Genomic DNA, 21929 nt, shown 5'->3' with positions numbered 1-21929 from the left:
CCTTGCTCATGTTTCACCTTATGGCTTGCGGAACTGAACTTTAAGAACCATTCCGGAACTGGGAGTTTTGGACTTTGTCACACACACACACGACGAGTTTAGTTTTGGGGTTAACGTTCGAGGTTTAACATTTTTGAATTCTAACATACTAACATTTTTTTTTACTTTTATTTTACGTATTATCATAAGTAGTAATTAATAAAATAGTTTTTAAACACTAAATCATGCTCAGTGTGTTTCTTTTGTTGCTGGTTCGTGACACCTGTCTCAACCACTTCCTCTAGCAGCTCGTTCCATATACTCACCACCTTCTGCGTGAAAAAATTGCCCCTCAGGTCCTTTTAAATCTTTCCCCTCTCACCCTAAACCTATGCTCCCTCATTTTGGACTCCCCTACCCTAGCGTAAAGATTGTTATCATCCACCTTATCTATGCCTCTCATAATTTAAAAACTTCTATAAGGTCACCCCTCATTCTCCTATGTTCCAAGGAATAAAGACCTAGCCTGGCCAACCTCTTGCTAATAACATGATGTTAACTCTGATGTTAACTCTGGTAACATCTTCATAAATCTTTTCTGCATTCTTTCCAATTTAACCACGTCTTTCCTATAACAGGGTGACCAGAACTGTACACAGTACTCTAAGTGCTGCCTCACCAATGATTTATGTTAATAGATAGCACATTTAGCATGATAAACAGAAGATGAATTTCCAGGCAAAGAATTATTCCATGAGAATTTTGTGGAAGGATATTCTAGGAACCAAGGAGCCTAGTAAACTTAAAATATTATTGTGCTCTCAAAATAAAATCAATAAAATCTAGCTTTTGTATATGTAGTATACATCTTCTGTCCAATGGCTTTCAAAAACTGCCTTGTGATCTCAATGGATAAGTGGACCATTAACATCCCTTAAACACTCCAGAATGTTACAGTGTCCCTCTATGCTCTCTGTTGACTTGTTTGATGCAATGAGAGAGGGTCATGATTTGCCACAGCATTCATTTGGCAGAATTGCCAAGATCAGCATCTCAGTAACTGCCAATCCTGAAATGGACATACAGTATATGAATACCAATTAAAGCAGAAGGAGAACAAGTGGTGTCCTCTGGGTTGATTTTGACAACTCTAATTGTGAAAACATATTAACATTGGGGTTTTGGATGAAGGTCAATCTGATTCAAGAGTCAGTAACTTCAGGAAAAAGGAAATACAGTGTGTTCAAACAATCTGTATTTGCACACAGTTAAAAGATGTAAAACTGTGATGACCACAAACCTACCCCATTTGGATAATGATTGATGAGAATATTGAGATCATTGTACATTGAGGGCACAGTCATTCCATTCTTCATATCCTTCGTTAATAAGCGGAAATTCACCATGTGGTAATGTAGAGCATTGAGCAGTTCGATGTTCACATTGCTTAGCAGTGCATCACGAATCTCCTGTTAAACAAAAGGAAATGTTATTTACTCAACTGTTCCTTTCCACCTGGAATCTATAATTTCCGGATTTAGTTTTATTATTGTAGCTAATATTAAAACCTTATTGAATTAATAACCAAGACTGTCATAATCTAATCAAAAGATCTTACAAACAGTTATTGACAATGTCACATAATTTTGACATCCAGAGCAGTCATGCACAATCTGTAATGTTTAAGCCAAGTTATTGTGTAAGACTTTGGCTTTTTTTTCAGTATCATCTTCATTCCCATTGTTCCCTCCACCCTGGTTTATTTTTCTTTATCACTCCAGCACAGACACTGCCACTGCTTTGCATTTCCTAAGCTGATTCACAACCTAATCAAGCTATTTTAATTATGTTAGCTTTGCATTTAGTTTTAAAAGAATCATTTTAAATATATATGGAGAGATTTCTTGAGGCAGGGTGCCCCCAGTGTAGTTTGGCTGACTGCTCATTACTCCTATTGATTAGTTCTATCAGCCAGCAGTGGAATTCAAACCATAGCCACAGCTGTTCAAATTGACTGTCCTTATTTAGCTTGTAGTACCATCTTTACACAAGTACACTGTTCTTACTGCTTATTGGATCTGCCATCTGTTCAAAATGATTTATAGAAAGCTTACAAAATCCAGCAACATCCAGGCTTCGTCACTTGGTGCAAAGAATGTGTAAGTCCCAACTCCTTCGATCTCTTCTCTTAGGTTGGATCTATCTGCATAATTCTGTGTGTTTGTGGCACCCACAATGCCCAACGTACCATAGACATGATCAATAGGGGAAACTATAAAAATAAGTTTAAAAAGGAAGCATTTTAGTCAAAACTAATTATTTTAAGAATAATAATCAGACAACACAATTGGAGGAAATGGAGAGCAATAGCATATTTTTGTGGCTTTAATTGCACAACAAGCTCCAGTTATGAAACACTTGGCAGCCCCTGCTCCAGCCACAATGCAGCTTCCTATTATGTGTAGCCTTGCTTTAACAAGTGCTAGTCATTCATAATATCTTCCTGCTAAAGCCCAGTAAACAGTGCAGTTAGCATTGGTTGCATGCTACAATTATTAAGAGAAGCCAGCAACATGGAGGCAGTGTGTCATCAATGTCATTTCACAATTCTTGCAACATTTTTCCAAGGCTATGGACTTAGCTTTCCTTTGTTTGACTTTGGACTTTTTAAGTTAAGAAAAAAATTAAGATTCAATTTTAGCAATAGGCTGTTGCCTTGCATTAAACCAAAGTAACTATATTCAGCATCTTGGATATAGTTACTTTTTATAAGTCGCTTAAAATTACATTAATCTGAACTGCTTCATTTAAATTAAGTTAAATAGATGCTGATGTTTTGAAAGTACCATCTGAAATGCAGTGTTCTACACTGAGTCACTGTTATTTGCTTCATGTAAATGGCTAATTTTCATTAGTTCATTTTCGTTGAATCAAGGGCATCCATTTCGGAACCAAATTCTTTCGAATGTAGGAAACTAATCTTACTCCAAGCAACTATTAAAGTTAGCAGTCGACTAAAAAATATGAAAAGTGGAAAAATTAGTATGAATCAATCCTTATCTTCAATTGCATTAATTAACAGTTTCAGAACATTTTCATATAATATGTGAACTGGTGCTGGACACTTCTACAGAAGAACTAAGTTAAATATTTAGCATTTTAGTTACCTGCTGGGCACCCACGCCCTCCATCAAGCCTCATGTAACCTGGGCAACATTCATACAAGACGAGCCTGCAGTTAAAAGCAAATTAAAACATGGATGTAAACAACCCCAAAAATATCTAAGAAGTTGGATAGTTAAAAACTCTACTGGAAACAAACAATTTGCTTGACATTAAGGTCTGACTGATTTATTCTGTTCTAAATATTGATATTGATTGATGAATGCAAAACTGTTCGACACTGAAGTGAGTACAATCCAAGTTGTTCAGCCAGAAGTTCATTTCACAGACCACTTATCACAATAATCACTGCTGTAATACAGTGTCTTTGGACTGAGGAGCCAAAAATTTAGTGCAATTCTTCTCTGTTGCAACCTATAAATTTAATTCATCTTTGTTGGATATAAAAAGTGGATACAAAGAAATGAATTGGGGCTCTAAGCTCCTAATTCTAGTTTCCTTCCCTTTGAAATCATTGTAAAGAAAAATTGTGCATGGTATATCAACCATAAATTATAGGAGCAGAATTAGGCCATCCAGCCCATTGTGTCTGCTCCACCATTCAATCATAGCCGATTTTTTTAACACCATTCTCCCACCTTCTCCCCCAACCCTTAACCCCTTTACCAATCAAGAACACATCAACTTCTGCCTTAAATACATCCAATGACTTGGCCTCCACCACCCTCTGTGGCAATAAATTCCACAGATTCACCACCCTCTGGCCGAAGAAATTCCTCCTCATCCCAATTTTAAAGGGACGTCTCTTTATTCTGAGGCTCTCGAATCCTAGATTTTCCCACCAGTGGAAACATCCTCTCCATGTCAACTCTAACCAGGCTTTTCAGTATTCATTAGATTTCAGTGAGATCCCCCCTCGTCCTTCTGAACTCCATCGAGTACAGGCCTAGAGCCATCAACTGCTCTTCATATGTTGCCTTTTATTCCTGGGATCATTCTTGTGAACCTCCTCTGGGCCCTCTCCAGGACTAGCACATTTTTCCTTAGATACAGAGCCCAAAATTGCTCACGATATTCCAAATGCAGTCTGACCAATGTCTCAGCAGTATATCCTTGGTGATATGTGATTTACTGTTATTTGTTAATTTTGTGTGTCACACTTTTATTCATGCTTCTCAGCAGACCCTATGTTTGTGAAGACACAAGCGAATGGCCACCTATGGGCCAGGTTTAAGAAGAAGATTTCCTGGAAATAGCTTGGCCTATTGGGAGCATCTACTGTAAAATCATAAATCTGTTCTCGCAGGTTTTCTGATCCTTCAACTTAAATATTTTTGGAAATTGTATGGACTGTATTTGCAATTTTTCGTCTTGGCAGGCAATATCTCACCCTTAAGACAGTAGGCTGCCCTAAATCCAGACCCTGAATTTAGTTGACCGGTCATACTTTCCTTGGTTACAGAATGTTGTTATTGTTGAAGATATTTATTTTATTCACAGGATATTAGCAGGAACTCACGTGCCTCATGAGCCTGATTGAATTCTTTGAGGATGTGACAAAGTACACTGATGAAGGTAGAGCGGTGGATGTGGAGTATATGGATTTTAGTAAGGTGTTTGATAAGGTTCCTCATGGAAGGCTCATTCAGAAAGTCAGGAGGCATGGGATCCAGGGAAACATAGCTGTGTGGATTCAGAATTGGCTCACCCATAGAAGACAGAGGGTAGTGGTAGATGGAGCGTATTCTGCCTGGAGGTTGGTGACCAGTGGTGTTCCTCAGGGATCTGTTCTGGGACCCCTGCTCTTTGTGATTTTCATAAATGACTTGGATGAGGATGTGGAAGGGTGGGTTAGTAAGTTTGCTGATGATACAAAGGTTGGTGGTGCTGTGGATAGTATAAAAGGTTGCTGTAGATTACAACAGGATATTGATATAATGCAGACCTGGGCTGAGAAGTGGCAGATGGAGTTCAACCCAGATAAGTGTGAAGTGATACACTTTGGGAGATAGAATTTGAAGTTAGAATACAAGGTTAATGGCAGGACTCTTCGCACTGTGGAGGAACAGAGGGATTTTGGGGTCCACGTCCATAGATCCCTCAAGGTTGCCACACAGGTCAGTAGGGTTGTTAAGAAGGCGTATGGTGCCTTCATTAGTTAGGGTATTGAGTTCAAGAGCTGCGGGGTGATGTTGCAGCTCTGTAGAACTCTGGTTAGACCACACTTGGAGTATTGTATTCAGTTCTGGTCACCTCATTATAGGAAGGACGTGGAAGCTTTAGAGTGGGTGCAGAGGAGATTTGCCTGGATTAGAGAGCATGTTTTATGAGGATAGGTTGAGTGAGCTAGGGCTTTTCCCTTTGGAGAGAAGGAGGATGAGAGGTGACTTGATAGAGGTGTACAAGATGATGAGGCACAGATCGAGTGGACAGTCAGAGACTTTTTCGCAGGGCGACAATGGCTAAAATGAAGGAACATAATTTTAAGGCAATTGGAGGAAGAAATAAGGGGGATGTCAGGGTTAAGTTGTTTTTTTACACAGAGTGGTGGGTGCGTGGAATGCACTGCCGGCAGAGGTTGTGGGTGCAGATATATTAGGGACATTTAAGAGACTCTTAGATAGCCCCCCATTTCTCTATCATTCATGTATCTATGTGGGAGGGAAGGGTTAGATAGATCTTAGAGCAGGATAAAATGTCAGCACAACATTGTGGGCCAAAGGGCCTGTACTGTGCTGTAATGTTCTATGTTCTACGTACTGCCCATTCCTAATTCCCTTGAACTCAATAGTTTGCTAGGCAATTTACATTGGTTCGTTATGTCTGGAGATACATATAGGTAAGAGTTTCTTCCTTAAAGGTTAGTGACTTAAAACTGTACTTCATAGCAATCAATAGTCTTAGGGTTGCCATTTCTGATACTTGCTTTATATTCCAGATTTACGCAACTAGTTGAATTTAAATCCCAGGTGATGTGTTGAGATCTGAATTCTTGTTTCCAGATCTTTAGTCCGGGCCTTTGGAATTACAGTTCCAGCTATATTGCCAAATCTTCTCATTGCACAAAATGATTCTTTATGTTCCCAAGTCATCCTAACCAGAGAAGGGGAGGGGAGATTGGGGGAGGAGGTGGGGAAGAGGATGTTCTACTTTAGACCCACTCAGCATAGCCTGTTTTAATCTTGGGGAGTTTCCATTTTGCTTAACTGCATTGTTTTGCACCATTGCTGAAATTGTCCTCACCAAGATGCTGTCTGAGATTGCTGACTTAATCTTAACAAATAATCCTGAAACAGGATGAATTCCCTCAGTTGATAAATGTTACCTAAATCATAAATACAGTAAGATTTGATATGTTTACGCTACCAAGCAAAAGTATTCTAAAAGCAAGTTTAGGTTTTCACTGGAAGTAACTCACTAATACAAAGAGAGTTGATCAGCACTGTTGATTATTCTACTGCATTAGCAATTCCAAAGCAAAAAGCAATAGAGTCATTCCATTGAACCACTTAAGTCATATAGCAAGTATTGTGTGTTATGTCTGCAGCAGAATGCCAGACAGGATTTCATCAGATAAAGCATCTATAGATTAGACATGTCTAGTTACAACAATGGGAAATTTAAGTCAACCACAGGATTCACAGGTTAATTTTAGTCACATATGGACTGTTTACATATGTCCATGAATCATGTTACGTTGCTACAAAGCAACTTAAATTCATACCTTGCAGGTGGGAGCTTTGTACTGCACAACCAACCCAATTAGACCACTTTTGTTATTTACATTAGTACATGCCTAATTCAGAACAGCTGCTAACCTGATGAAAAAAAGGCAGCTGCAAGAAACAAATAAATTACTGTGAAGTAAAGTGACACAAAAAAAGATCAGTGCTAAAAAGTGCAAACAAATGATTCTCCTTTGAACCATTTGTTTAACAGCCATTGATTAGGTTCACTGACATGTCACATTCCAGACAGCTCAACACCATTGTGAGAAGATGGAGGTAATATGCTGCTTGCTAGGCTTTATTTTTCAAGTGGTGCTTCCTTTGGAAAATTATGGAAGTAAGTATGCCACATCTGACATTTGTGTGAAGAAAATTAGGGCACAGGAATTGGGACAGGACATGTTGCATGTGCCACATGGTGGAGAGGCCATAAAAATTGCTTATTCTCCTCCCTAATCCTGACTATATTTCATTAGCACAGTAGGCTTGTGAGGACCAGTGGTGACTCTCCAGGTCACAATCTCTAAGGTTGCTACCCTGAAAACGATGGAAAGGGAGCAAAGTTCCCTTCAAAGTTCCCATGGCTATTGGAAAGTGGAGTCATTTCAGAGGTTTGGGGGAAAATTGTGGCTGCAGAGTCATTGGATTTAATAATAGCCTGGAGGAGCACTTTCTTTGATTTCCAAAATAAGGATCAGTATTCAGACTTAGAGCAACAAACAAACTTCTGAAGGAATTTAGCAGGTCAAGTAGCATCTGTGGAAGCAAAGGGATGGTTGATATTTCGGGTCGAGACCCTGCATCAGGACCGGATTCAAACTTATCCTTTCAATAACAGCCTACAATGGTCCTAGAAGGACTGCTGATGAGTTCCCTGCCCCAGAAGAAATTAACCACAACATGAAGGCACATACTGAGGAGAGCCACAATTAGACTTTGCAAAGGGGTGTCAAACTTACATTAAACCTCATATTTACACTTGCAAAAGCATTCAACGACTTTTCTTGGCAATCACCCTGATGTTTATGGATACACCTCCAATTTCCGGCACGGAATGATTTTGAGCATCCAACCCATAATATTGAACTAAAAGGAACAGGTGCAAAACAGATAATGATATTACAATGCCTAAATTCTATTAAGATGGATCAATTTGTTGCTTGGTATACACACATACTCTAAATATACTCCCCTGGCTAGCAAACTCTAAGATCATTAAGAATCATTATCTTATTTCCCTAAGGCATAAATAAAGGACATCAAGTCTATGCTGGCTCTCACAACAATCCCATTCCCTCAATTATCTTACCTGTAACCAATTCTCTCTTACAAGCCCATTAACCCTTCCCCCACCCGTTCTCCTATCAGCCATCTACATTAAAAGAAATTACCATGGCCAATTAACCTACTAAACAGCTCATCTTTCAGGTGTGGGAGGACACCAGAACGCTGGGTGGAAACCCACTCAATCACAAGGAGAATTTGAAGGGTAAACAAAACTGTTTTTATGTCATGAACTTTGACTGGTGTGATACAATTCTACATCACACATGCCCACTAATTTTTGTAGATTCCAGAACATGCCATTCTTAAGAGAGGACTTTTATGAGTAAAAGATGCATTGTGAAGTAAAAGCCATGTGAAAACAGACCAGGTAGCATGTTCACAGAGTCAGAGTTATATAGCACGGAAACAGCCCCTTCGGCTCAACTCATCCATGTGCCTTCCTGAGCTAGTCCCATGTGCCTGAAAATCCTTCTAAACCATTCCTATCCATGAACCTGTCAAAATGTCTTTTAAATGTTGCAATTGTATCCTTCTCTGCCACTTGCAGTTTGGTCTGTTTAACTTTTAACTGCCTCTGGCAGTTTGGTTCGTATATACCTTTCACCTTACATATAAAACATTTGCCCCTCAGGTCCCCTTTAACCCTTTCCTTTATCACCTTAAACTTATGCCCTCTAGTTTTGGACTCCCTTACCCTAGGGAAAAGGTTCTCTTACCCAAAATAGAGTTTTATGATAATTCAGCAGAAAATTATCAAATTACTGAGTTCCATTCACAATATCTGATATATTGTCAGTTCTATGAGTCTATTATACTCAATTTACTGGGAAGAGAGCTCATTGTTCAGTGTATGAATCTATTTACTAAATTGCACTTACATGGGTCAAAGCAGTACTGTTTTCATTATATATAATTAAAAGGAACAGCACAATTACTGGCAGAAATGACAGCTTTTATTTATAAACATAAAATTGTTAAATTGTCGAGCAAAAGATTGGTAAATTCTTTTGCAGCCTCTTAAAACTTCAGGGCTACTATCCAGGCAAACACTGTGTATATATGAATTCCAATGTGGCACTTTGGATTTAAAGTGGAACATTAGTATCTTTGTGTATAATCTGGATGATGTGAGTTAGACTGTATTGATTAATAGGATATTGCAATAAATGTAATCAGGTTATGTGTTTGCAAAGAAAAAAATGTTTAACTACTTTGTAAGCCACCTGGTTCCCAGCAGGATTGGTCTTTTGCTACACTGAGACTTCTGGAAACGGCCTTTGCTCTTTGGAAGGAAGCCATCTGGAAAAGCAAGCATACATTCCAGCCAATTTTGCAAGACAGCAGGACATTTGGGATGTGATATTATATTCAATGAGCTGCACATTTCCGTTTAGTAAAAACTTAAGCAGAGAAAGTCACAAGACCATGGTCTATAAGACCAGATCCATATGTTCGACTGAGGGACTGCAAGCAGATAATTATCTCAGCAGAGATCAGTACAGACTTTTTGCCTAGACTCAATTCTGAAGAAAACATTGGAGGACAACCAAAGTCAATGGTTGGAGAAACAGTAATATAATTATGTGATATAATGATTTGAACTGGATTATCTTATCATTGCAATATAGGCATTTTACTTCTCTTGGGACAAGAGTTTGCTTATCAGTCACAAGTCAAACTTACCAGTAGACTGGAAAGTAAGGAGCTAATTTAACAAGAATAAACTTTTGAAGATTATTTCCTGAGTAGCTTATCTTCCTGATTAGCTCACAAGAAAATATTTTCTACATATTTCACAAACAATACAGATAATCTGGAAAGAGCTGATGAAGGTTACACCTCAAATGTTAAAACTCATCTGTTCTCTCTACAAATGACACTTGACTGTTGACAACTTCCAGCAATGTCCATTTTTAATTTATATTTCTAATATCTGTTGCAATTTACATTTAACTACAAGTATTGTGTGTTGAAGTAGTATCTGCTTGGAAGCTGATTTCCTGTTGTAGCAGTGTTCAGATGTCAAAAGCTAAACAAAGTCCAGATATCACATGAATAATGATATCTTTTTCTACTTAGACAGTCCCTCAGGATTGAAGATGACTTGATTCCACTCCAGTTCTCAGGAATGGAAGATGCCTGTGTGTGAACATAGTTAACCTTAGGTAGTCATTGCACAGCATTGTCATTGACAGTGTGAGGTCTTGGTGCAATGGTCCATGATCACCAGACATCTGCTAAACACCGTTTACCATATTGAAAGTTAGTACTGCAGATCTCTTAAAAACCCAAAATTTTGACACATTTTGTTGTAAAGATACTTCATTTATCTTTGGAAGGCGGAAGATTAATTTTCACAGAAATGTTTGAAAAACAGACATTGCCAAGTGGCATTGCAGTCTCCTTAGGCCTCTTTAAAAGTCTTATGGAGGTTGTATTCACTTTCATTAATTTTCTTATTCCTTGACAGGTGCTATATTACTATTTAAGGGATAAGTGTTACTACCAAAAATCAAGAAATGAATAAAACCCTTGCTGGAGTAATTGGCTGCTGATTATTCCTCCCATTGAGCATTGCTATGCCCCATCTTTGTGTTTTTTAAATGAACATTGTGATCACAATGTTTTTACAATTACACGCGTCAACTTGTATCGTGCCTCTCTCCTCGACCCATTAGATTGATACAAACTGCAAAACTAAAAAAAAAACTGCAAATGCCGGAAATCTGAAGTAAAAACAGAAAATACTGGAAACATTCAGCAAGCCAGGCAGCACCTGTAGAAAGAGAAACAAGTTAATGTTTCAGGTTGAAGACCTTTCATCAGAACTCTGTCCCAGTTCACACATCATGTCTGTGTTATATTCATGAAGGTTCTGCCCTATTTACCCCCATACACTACAATCCTTCTTTGGTTGTCCTAGTGCTCATGTGGCTGGAATACAGATAGTGGAAGAATATGGGATGTTGTAAAGAAGGCTGGAGATAGATTTGGAGAAAGACAGGCAGCTTTGGTCCTCAAGTGCAGCCTCAGACTGTCTCTTGTAATGGGTGGCCATAATCTGGCCTGTGTAAGAAAAAGACAATTGTAAGGCTCTGGGAAGTGGGTAAATATTGTCATCCTGAAAAACGGCAGGAGATTTGCTCCACAAAGTCAAGTCAAAACTCCTCCCCTAAGACAGCTCCTCATAAATCCTTAGTAATTTATTGCAGGTCAGAATGCTGGGAGAGTTTTAAACTCCTTTGAACCCTGCATCCCAGATCCATGATAGCAGATGTTTGAGATTCCACTGGAGACTCATGGGTTAGATCGATTTCACCTGTGGTACAATGAAGCTGTGTGGTTCCATTGGTGCTGAAATGGACATTCCACTGCTGAAAAGGATGGGTTCCAGGCTCCTTGAAAGCCTGGGAGAAAGACTGAAACTGGACACCCCATTCCTTCTTGACATTTCATTCAATTTTTTAGGCAGGTTTGCCAATAGACCACATTCAATTGTGCATATCTATCAATCTTGTCCTGTAGGCTACCCCAACAAAGTCCTTACTTGAGTCCTCTGCAGGAAACCTGTGTGTTATTTCATGCTCTGGCAAGCCAGCTCCTATACTATGCTTCTCCCTTGCCCTGGCTACAGTCCACTCATGCCTGATTATTTACCAGATGCAGATACTATCTCTAAGCCAAGCTTTGTAGTGTATGGAATGCCTGGATCTGAGCTGTGACAGCCAACATCAGAAGGGGTGCCTTTCTCCTGAGTCTCCTGTTGCATTGACTTTATATGCTGCCTCTTCTTACTGCAGCTGAACTGTGTGCATTGAGGGCTACCCATGAAAGAAGGACCTCTTCCTCCTCTCCACTTTGTTCACCTAGACTTCCATAGTTGTGCTGGAAAATCAAGTTACCAAGGTTTTTAAGAAGGAGGACTCTAAGTAAGCACCCTCTCATGTCTTAAAATCATGTTAATGATGACACAACATGAATTTGTGTAACAAATTCAAAGTGCAAAGTGACATTTAATTTTGTATTATAATCACAGTGCCCATTTTCAGTGCCATTTTCCAATGTGGGCCTAAACAGCACTGACAAAGGACATTACACCCACCATACTCAACCTAACCCCATACCCAACAATTTCCTCATATCCCTACACATTCGTTCTGTTCATTTATCCTCCCCTTCCTTGCCAATTATTTTAAAGCTATGATCTCTTGTTACTATTTCACCCAACTTGCTCTAACAAATTTAACATTAGGTTCCTGATTAACCTCTTCTGCTCCAAGAAGATCTGCTCAGAATTGTACACAATTTCCAGCTGAGGTCTTACCAGTGATTTACAAATGTTTAGCATGATTTCCTTACATTGTATTAAATGTCCCAATGTACCAAGACAAGCACCCTGAAGGCTTTCTCAGCCACCTTATCAATGTAAATGGTTAACTTCAAAGATTTCTGAATATGTAAGAATAAAAACAGAAAATACAGGAAATATTCAGCTCAAACAGCAGCTGCAGAGAGAGAAACAGTTAATGTTTCACCTTTCATCAATTCTTCCATGTGTTAGGGTGTACTGAATATTTTGTGGTACTTTATCTTATGGCATTTAAAGATTCATTTTTACAACTGCTGCTCTATCTTCATCAACATTCTTTGCTACCTCATTAAAACCTCAATCAGGTTAATCAGTCAAGCTTGCCTTTAATAAAATAATGCTCTTCTTAAATCGATGATTCTCAATACAAAAAATAATTTGATCCTTGGTCTAGTAGTTTAGCTGTTATTAATGTTAAACAAATTAACCCATAGTTAATGGGTTTATCGCACTCTCTCCTGTTGTTGTATAATATCTGCAATCCACTTGTCCTCTGGGAGCACTGAAATACCTAAAGTAGTTTGAAGAGTTGTGATCAGAGTTTCTGCCACTTTCATCATTACTACCTTTACTAATCTTAGATGCATTCCATCTGCTCAGCTTTGAGTGATCCCAATTTATGTTGTCTCCAATTTTTAAATATTTTCATCCTTTTCAAATTTCTTATTCCCTCCTCTGCCATTTCAACATTAAACATTCTTTTCTTTCCTGAAGACAGATCCATAGAATTCATACCCAATGCAAGTGAATACTATTGAAGTTTTGACACTTTTATGAGGTAGAAAATACAGGCAGGCCATTTGTATACAGCAAGATCTCACAAACATGTGATGAGTAAAGAACTGTTTTTGGTGATCTGGGTTGAGGAACAAATATTGGCAAGGGGATCAGCAGCGCTTAAGAGCTGGAAATACACAACAAGTATATAGCATTTACTGGGAAGGGGGCATGAATGTTTCTGGCTGATGACATTTCAATAGAACTTTTAAACAAAAACAGAGCAAGGGAAGAGTTGGGCAGAGGCGAAAGTGACACTGGAGGATAGTTGGTAAGTTAGAAAGTATTTTAATAAACAAAAGAACTTGGAGGGAGAAAGCATTTCTTTTTCTGCATGTTTACTCCAGAGACAAGTGTGCAGCCTTTATGTGGAGAAAGAAACTTTCCAGAAGCTTCTCCCTAAATATTGTTGCAATATTTAAAGAGGGCTGTGGGTAACTTGGAATGAGCTGCCAGAGGAAGTAGTCGAGGCGGGTACAATTGCAACATTTAAGAGGCATTTGGATAGGGACATGGAGGGGAGGGGCTTGAGGGGTTATGGGCTGAACGCGGGCAACTGGGACAAGCAGGGAGGTTGTTGTGGTCGGCATGGATTCGTTGGGCTGAAGGGCCTATTTCCATGCTGTATTACTCTATGACATACCCTCAGTCATGCCTTCTGAATCTGCTTTCACAAGATGATTCACTTTTTTTGTCCTTAATTAACCATAACTTTAACTGTGTGTACATTTATAAAACAGTTTTGGTTTCCTTTTTTGTAATGCACTACTTTTTCCACATATTCTCACGTTGCCCTTCATATGATTTTTTTTTCAGTTTTCCCTGTACACTTTATTCAGCCTGATTTCCCACTGTATTCTGTGCCTGATATTTGTCGGAAATCTCCTTTATTTGTTTTATTATATCCTTCATTAACTTTGTTGTCCAGAGAGTTCTAGTTTTGTGCGCTAATATTTTCCACTTTATTGGATAATGCCTGGTTTGGACCCAAACTATGTCCACCTTGAAGGCTTTCCATTGCTCATTTGCTCTTTTTTGGCCAATCTTTGTTTCCAGTGTACCTGTGTTAGATCCATTCCCAAAAATCACTAATGTGGCTCTCTTCCAGTTGGATATTTTCACCATTAATTTTTCTTTGTTCCTTTCCAAAATTACTTTAAACCCAATTATATTATGATTCCAATTACTTTAGATGTCCAATCATTTTAACACTTTTTAAATGCTTTACTTCACATGATTTGGAATGCATGACCTGAACAGGTAGTGGAAGATGCTGCAGTAGTTGGACATATAATAGGGCACTGGCCTTTTTCTGTGCTACTTCATTCCATAAAGCTGTAATTCCTTATATTCCTTTGTTGCTAGGACCAGAAATAAACTGATAAAGAAAGTTCTGGTGTATAATCCTCCTTGTCTTCTAGTTTGATTTCCTTCTGGTCTCTATTAGAGTATTTGAAATTTCTATTATTGTTAGCTTTATTATTTAAATTTTTCTGAATCTACAGTATATTAGCTCCTCTAATCTTTCTTAACATTTTGGGGTCTATGTTGACCACCCAGTACTATTATAGCACCTTTATAGATATAGAATTGTACAGCACAGAAACAGGCCCTTTCAGCCCACCTCATGCATGCTGATCGTGAGGCCTATCTACCTTAACCCCATTTGATCACATTAGGCCCACATCCCTCTGTGCCTTTCCTATCCAATTGTCTGTCCAAATACCTTTTAAACCTTGTAATTGTAACTGACTCTATCACCTCCTCTCACAGCTTGTTCCAGATAACTGCCTCCTATGTGGAAAAACTTACCCCTCAGATCTCCTTTAAGTTTCACCCCTTTCACCTTAATCCTGTGCCCTCTAATTACAGACTCCCCTGCCCTGGGAAAAAAACTCAGACCATCTATCCTATCTATGCCTTTCATAATTTTGTAAACCTCTACAAGCTCACCCCTCAGCCTCCCATGTTCCAGTGAGAATAAACTCAGCCTATCCAATCTCTTCTTATAACCAAAGCCCTCTATTTCAGTCAACATCCTGGTGAATCTCTTCTGCACTCTCTCTCCATTGCTACCACATCATTCCTGTAGTTGGTGACCAGAACCGTACGCAATACTTCAAGTGCAAATTTTAGAACTATACAACTATAATATCATCCATGTTCAATAATGCTCCCCACCTCACCCCTTCTACCTTCCTTGTATCTCTATTCCTCCTGAAATCATAGTTAGTAACTTTCAGTTCTCTTCCGGTCTTTATTTAAGCCAGATTTATGTCACAGCCAATATATAATAACCCCACATCCTATATGCCACATGTAGCTTGGCAAACTTATTTGAAATATTGCACACCTGCAAGTATTCCAGCACTCTATGTCCCTTTTATTATTCCTCTACCCAAATCTTGCTCAAGATCAATCTATATAATTTAATTTTGAGCTTCAATCTTCACATGGATATATAAGTATATTCATAGATGGAGGAAGAAGAATAGTGCTCTGAAAAATCTAAATGTCTTCACAATAGGCTCTCACTGAGGAATTACCAACAAAATGCAAAGGTGCAAATTATTGCTCAATTACTTTCTTTCTATAGGGTTTAAGTAATTCAGTGTGACAAAATTAATGCCTATTGGTTCAATGCACTGGTGCAAGTATGTAGATTTAATGAGTTGACGGGGCTTTAGATTTACATTGCATGTGATGTTGAACTAAGAGAAATCATATCTTTTTGCTTTGGGAAGTGTCACAATACTTCCCTCAGGTTTGGAACTGAAATGCTCTCATAGTTTGGTGCTGATATGAAGATAAGATATAAAGTGTTAAGCATTAATGCACTCATAATGATACATACAAAAATCTAATGCAGGATAACAACTTCACTGCTGATGAAACAATATTTGTTGGTAATATTAGTTAAGTTGTTTATTTAAATGAACTACCGTTTTCTAAAAAAAGAAATCAAAGTACTCATCAATAAAACTGGCAAAGTAATATTTCAGCTTTAATGATTATATATTTCTGTATTATATCTGTAACATAGATTGGTTACATCCATTGCTCTATTCTCCATGGTTCCTTATGAGATGGAAGATGGCCATTTTGGCCAATGTAGTCTATGTTGGCTCTCAGAGTGATCCTGTTACCCATTCATTTTCACAGTAGTCTAGTCACCACATATTCCCATCAATTCCCTCAGGTTCTACCACAAACCCGCATGAGGCAATTCACAGTAGCCAATACCAACACCCACATCCTTGGGATGTGGGAGGAAACTGGAGCTCCCAGAAGAAATCCATGCAGTCTAGGGAGAACGTACAAACTCCATAAAGACAGCACCAGAGGTCAGGATTGAACCTGGATTACTGGAGCTGCGAGGTAGCAGCTCTACTAGCTAATGTGCTACCATTTCTCCCAGTAAATGAGAACATCTGTAACAGAAAGCCCATCCATTCATTGTCTCTTTCAGATTCACTATTTTAAAATACTTTTAGCCAAGATCCCATCTTCCACCTTCAATAAATTTCAGCTCATCCAAAGCAAGGCTGTTCATATGATGTGCCACACAAAATTGTGGTTGACTACTAATCCTAAAAGATGCAATTTTGGTTAAATCCATTCCTTGAGATTCAACCACATGATTGCATAATATATAAATTCATTTAACAAGGCACAGAAGAAATGCATTTGCTGTGTGTCCCATTACATTTCTTTTCACAATTGCCTTCATCAACTCAGAGTAATTAATGTTGGCACTGGGTTCCCAAGGTTCCCAAAATGTTACAATCACATCTAAAAACTCTTTAGGATTTGCTTTTGCACAATTGTCTTGATTTGGGATCCGTGCCTCTACCTAGGGAATAGCAATTGAATATTACTCTCCTTGTAGTTCTTTAATTTCCATTGAGTGTGATTATCTCTACAAGCGACATCAAAGTGAGAAAGTAAGTCTCTGATATGGATGACTTCCAGGTTGCTTGTCAAATCACAGGTTGATTGCTGTTCCAATTAATATTAGAAAATATAGAAGTAGATGTTGTCACCAGGGTGCTTGTTGAGCTTGGCAAACTTTATTTGTGATGGGGATAGATAATAACTGACAGATAATAACCAATCTGAACAAAGGCATAAGGACCTGAACATGCAAGTAATTTTCTCACATATCGCAGAAACATTAGCCAGGTGAACATGCATTTGGGGATACACCCGGGCAATCCTAGGGGCATTTGCAACTGCACCCCAATGCTTGGAATTTAAACTTTTAAATTGTTTCAAGATTTTCTCATCTGTGTGGCCTTCTCCCACTTAATGTCTAGTGTTTATCCTTCTATCCCACGGTTGGTGATTGTGCTTTCAGCACCTGAGTGGGGTGTCTGGAATTGCCTCTCCTTTAAGATCTCTTCTCGTTGACCAAACCCCAGGTTATCCTTCCAACAGTCTGCTTTCTTTTGTTTGCATCCTTTTTATTGGCAGCAACATCACTTTGAAGTCTTTTTTGAATTAAAACACTACCTGTTCTTGCATCTTAATAGAGTCATAGAGTTATACAACATGGAAACAAGCCCTTTGGTCCAACTCATCCATGCCAATCAAGGTGCCTATCTGAGTTCATCCTATTTGCCTGTATTATCCTATATCCTTCTAAACCTATTCTATCCACGTACCTGTGGAAATGTATTTTAAACGCTGTAATTGTCCCTGCCTCTATCACTTCCTCTGGCAGCTTGTTCCAATACTCACCACAGTGTGTGTGAAAAACTTGCCCCTCAGGTCTCCTTCAGATGTCTCCCTTCCACCTTAAACCAGTGCCCTCTAGTTTTAACTCCCTACCATGGGAAAAAGACCGTGACCATCCACCTTATCTATGCCCGTCATGATTTTATATACCTCTATAGGGTCACCCCTCAATCTCCGTCGCCTCAGGGGAAAATGTCCCAGCTGATCTAATTGCTCTTTATAACTCAAGCTGCCCAGTCCTGCCAACATCCCCGGCATAATGGTAAACACCAATCTGCTTTTCTCCACGCTGCAGCTTCGTAGGAACCGCGGGACACTTATCCTTCCCCCACCCACGCTGTCCCAGAGGGTTCCGGTAACAGAACTAAGTAACGAGCTAAAAGTTTGTAGCCACTTCTGAAGAAATCAGTTTAGTTGTAGGACAATGATATTAACAGTTAAAGGACAATAAGATTTAAATAGTTCAACTAATATGTCAATAATAATTCAACTAACTCTTATACGGGTCACATCCGTTTCCCAAACATTATAAATTTGGTTATCCAAATTCTGAAACTCTACTGATCAATAATTGACTCCGGGTACCCTCTCTGAAAGGTCAGAGGGGCCAGTTCTGGAAATAAGAAAATAAATGTTTTGTTTTGATCGTTTAATGTTACACATTTTGACCGAAAGTGTACTGTTAATATTAGTTCCATCTGCCTTGTTCGGTTTGAAACCGCAATAACTCATTCTATGCATCCAACAGTTTGCACTCTGCAGAATGGAAGTCGCTGCAAAGTAAGTCACCCTTCCGGCTAGGAATTGTTTGCACGTACAGTACATATGAAGTGCACTTACGCTTTTTTGCCGCAGATGGACTTGTGATACCAGTTTCTACAAGTGCTGAAGTATTTCTTTTTAGTCCCGACCACTTGCTGAAGGGCGCACACATTAGGTCTGCAAATAGAAACACCAGAAGCTAAGTGAGGGAGTGATTAAACCAGTATTAGTAGTTAGAGAATGAACAGGATTCTAAAATCACTCACCAGATCAACCTCAAAATTTTAAAGAAAGTTAATTTTAAAAGTTTGCTACAAGTAGACAATTTATTGCATGAATACTCTAAAATAATCCAAGAAGTCATGCCTTTCCAACTTTTATTTTCTGATGAAATTTAATTGTCTCTTACCCCTTATCCTTTGCTCTGATGCGACTATGTGTCACTATCTTGTCATAGTAAGATGACTCAGCTTGGTCAAAGGATGTTAAAACAAAGAGGCTGAAGGTGCTTAAAAATAAAAGCTTCATCTTTGACTGCTGTGTCACCTTCGCGGCGCTGAAGTTGGACTGGGCAGGATGAACAGGCAGCAAGGACCTTTTATGGAACGGCTGAGCTCGGAGGAGGACCAGTCCTGATAGACACAGCACAACACCCAGTCAAAGTGCAGAAAGATTACAGAGAAAAACGCATTGTTGTTCACCTCAGATGCGACCACTGCCGCTAATTAATCACAGTCCTACTGCTGAACCATCAGTTGACCCACTCCCACTAAAATAAACAACGCGGGCACAAAATACATACTCAATTTACTTATAAACCACAATAACAGTTGTGAATTTACTGGATCCAGTTTAGCGAAACAATAATTGTTGTTTAAGGTCCAGCATTATTAGTTCACACAGATAACGATTACATCTGAACCCAGTGTATTTTCCTCAACAGGTTAGCGACTTCTTCGTGTTTATGAATCCACATTCAAGCTGTTTACAATTCATTGTAAATTGCTTAATTTCAGGAACTCGATACTTTATTGTGGAGTCTATATCCTTCCTTTTTAACCAAATAAATTCGAAGTAAACCAAAAAGTGAGAAGACATGAACGTTAACGGTCAAATAATGCTATGCAAAGAATGTTAGTACAGTTTTTTTAAAAAAACTCTACTTTTCTAACTCAATAAGCAACAATTGTTACGAATATAGAAGTAACATTTATTGCGGCAATTAAATTTCATCTCTGCCTTTTTGTTCACTGTATAAATCTTATATTTTAATTTTGTTTTTTTCAAAGTATCGTGTATCTAAAGCACAATGGGAGCTTTATCATACTACAGATGTTAGAAACGTGTGTCTTTAAGTATTATTTCCAATTGTTATTGGTTACTGTTTCATCTTTTTTCCTTCTCTAGGTCTAAATTTCGTTTTTAACTATTGGACCCTGCGGTTCCATCTTCGATCAGCTTGAATCTGCCTCCCTCTACTGGCTGAAGTCACAACACAAATCTAGTTTGCCAAAAAATCATTTCTGTCTCCAATTAAGATTTAAGAGAAATTGATGTCTGATCTTAGGTTAAATAAAAAAAAATAATTCCCAGGATAGACACAGCACAACAGCCAGTCAAACTGCAGCGAGATTACAGAGAAAAACGCATTGTCGTTCACCTCAGATGCGACCACTGCCCCTAATTAATTAGTCTTACTGCTGAACCATCAGTTGACCCACTCCCACTAAAATAAACAACGCGGGCACAAAATACTTACTCAATTTACTTATAAACCACAATAACAGTTGTGAATTTACTGGATCCAGTTTAGCGAAACGATAATTGCCGTTTAAGGTCCAGTATTATTAGTTCACACAGATAACGATTACATCTGAACCCAGTGTATTTTCCTCAACAGGTTAGCGACTTCTTCATGTTTATGAATCCACATTCAAGCTGTTTACAATTCATTGTAAAGTTGTTTAGTTTCAGGAACTCGATACTTTATTGTGGAGTTTATATCTAGCTCACTGCTTCCTTTTTAACCAAATAGTGAGAATAAATAAAAGTTATGTGACGAAGTAAAATCTGTTATAATTTCACAACATGGAGAGGTGAGTGGCTCACTGGTCTATTTCTGCCAGGGAGGTATGTTACGGACTCAGTGAAAGTCCCTTTAAGATAGAGAGTGTGTGTATGTGTGTGTGGGGCGTGCTTACGTCAATAGAAGATAAAGGACGTAATGACGTTGTTGAAGAAGTTAGAAGAAGGAGAGAGAGAGAGAAGGGAGAGAGACACCAGCCTGCTAGTTTTCTCTATCGATGGATGAGAAACAATAACTGTGTCTGCCACTGAAATGCATGTATGGAAGTTGGAAGTAATCCGGTGGAGTTCACTTTGTTGCTGACCTGTAGAAGGAAACAGGTATTTGTGTGTGGACGACCACGATTCGGATGCTTTTCGGGGTGAGGAAGTCACTACCGAGTAAACACTGAAGTGTCGCTGGGGTTCCATCGTGGAACATTTGGATTTCGTATTTACTCTCCCTATGTTCTCTACATCTATGTCTTATCTTCAGACAACGGTGGTTGTTGAAGAAGCCCTTGCTCATGTTTCACCTTATGGCTTGCGGAACTGAACTTTAAGAACCATTCCGGAACTTGGAGTTTGGGACTTTGTCACACACAGACACGACGAGTTTAGTTTTGGGGTTAACTTTCGAGGTTTAACATTTTTGAATTCTAACATACTAACATTTTTACTTTTATTTTACGTATTATCATAAGTAGTGATTAATAAAATAGTTTTTAACACCGAATCATGCTCAGTGTGTTTCTTTTGTTGCTGGTTCGTGACAGGTAATTGTGCAAACTCACTGAAAAGTATAAGCAGAAGCTAGCCTGAGCCATTGAAATCCTTAACTGCAGTGAGAAGGCATTTGAATGCTGATATTGTACATCTAGCATCATGTTTCTGGTGACTTATGTGAATCTTAGTTGCAGCACATTGATTTAAATGTTATTCTTGTTAGTCACAGGGGAAGAGGTCCAGCATTTACCAAGTAAACAAGAATGGAAACTACTAATAAAGTTCAAAATACAGCCATCAATGAAAAAGGCAAACAAACTGCTCAAAACACATTAGTTTGTTACATGTCCTTGCACCCATTAATACTGTAGGCACAC

At 38.6% G+C, this 21929-nt stretch overlaps 1 protein-coding gene across 4 annotated transcripts in view; it reads right to left on the bottom strand.

The window, feature by feature from the left end:
* The window catches only part of LOC127575736 (periostin-like), a 66065-nt gene extending 46736 nt beyond the window's left edge, over positions 1-19329 (bottom strand). For 3 of the 4 annotated variants that reach the window (XM_052025753.1, XM_052025754.1, XM_052025755.1), the window contains exons 1-5: positions 19172-19317; positions 18841-18939; positions 3147-3211; positions 2094-2251; positions 1284-1448 (exon numbers count right to left, since the gene is read on the bottom strand). In XM_052025753.1, coding sequence (XP_051881713.1) covers positions 1284-1448; positions 2094-2251; positions 3147-3211; positions 18841-18939; positions 19172-19290 — 606 coding nt within the window. In that variant the 5' untranslated portion in view covers positions 19291-19317. Of the gene's footprint in view, positions 1-1283; positions 1449-2093; positions 2252-3146; positions 3212-18840; positions 18940-19171 lie in introns of all 4 variants that reach the window. The other variant, XM_052025756.1, reaches the window with a different exon arrangement.
* Between the last annotated feature and the right edge of the window lie 2600 nt (positions 19330-21929).

The sequence above is a fragment of the Pristis pectinata genome, chromosome 11, assembly GCF_009764475.1.
Source record: "Pristis pectinata isolate sPriPec2 chromosome 11, sPriPec2.1.pri, whole genome shotgun sequence".
Classification (NCBI taxonomy): Eukaryota; Metazoa; Chordata; class Chondrichthyes; order Rhinopristiformes; family Pristidae; genus Pristis; species Pristis pectinata.
Note: the sequence above shows the minus strand (reverse complement) of the source record. Positions and strands in the feature narration are given on the sequence as shown.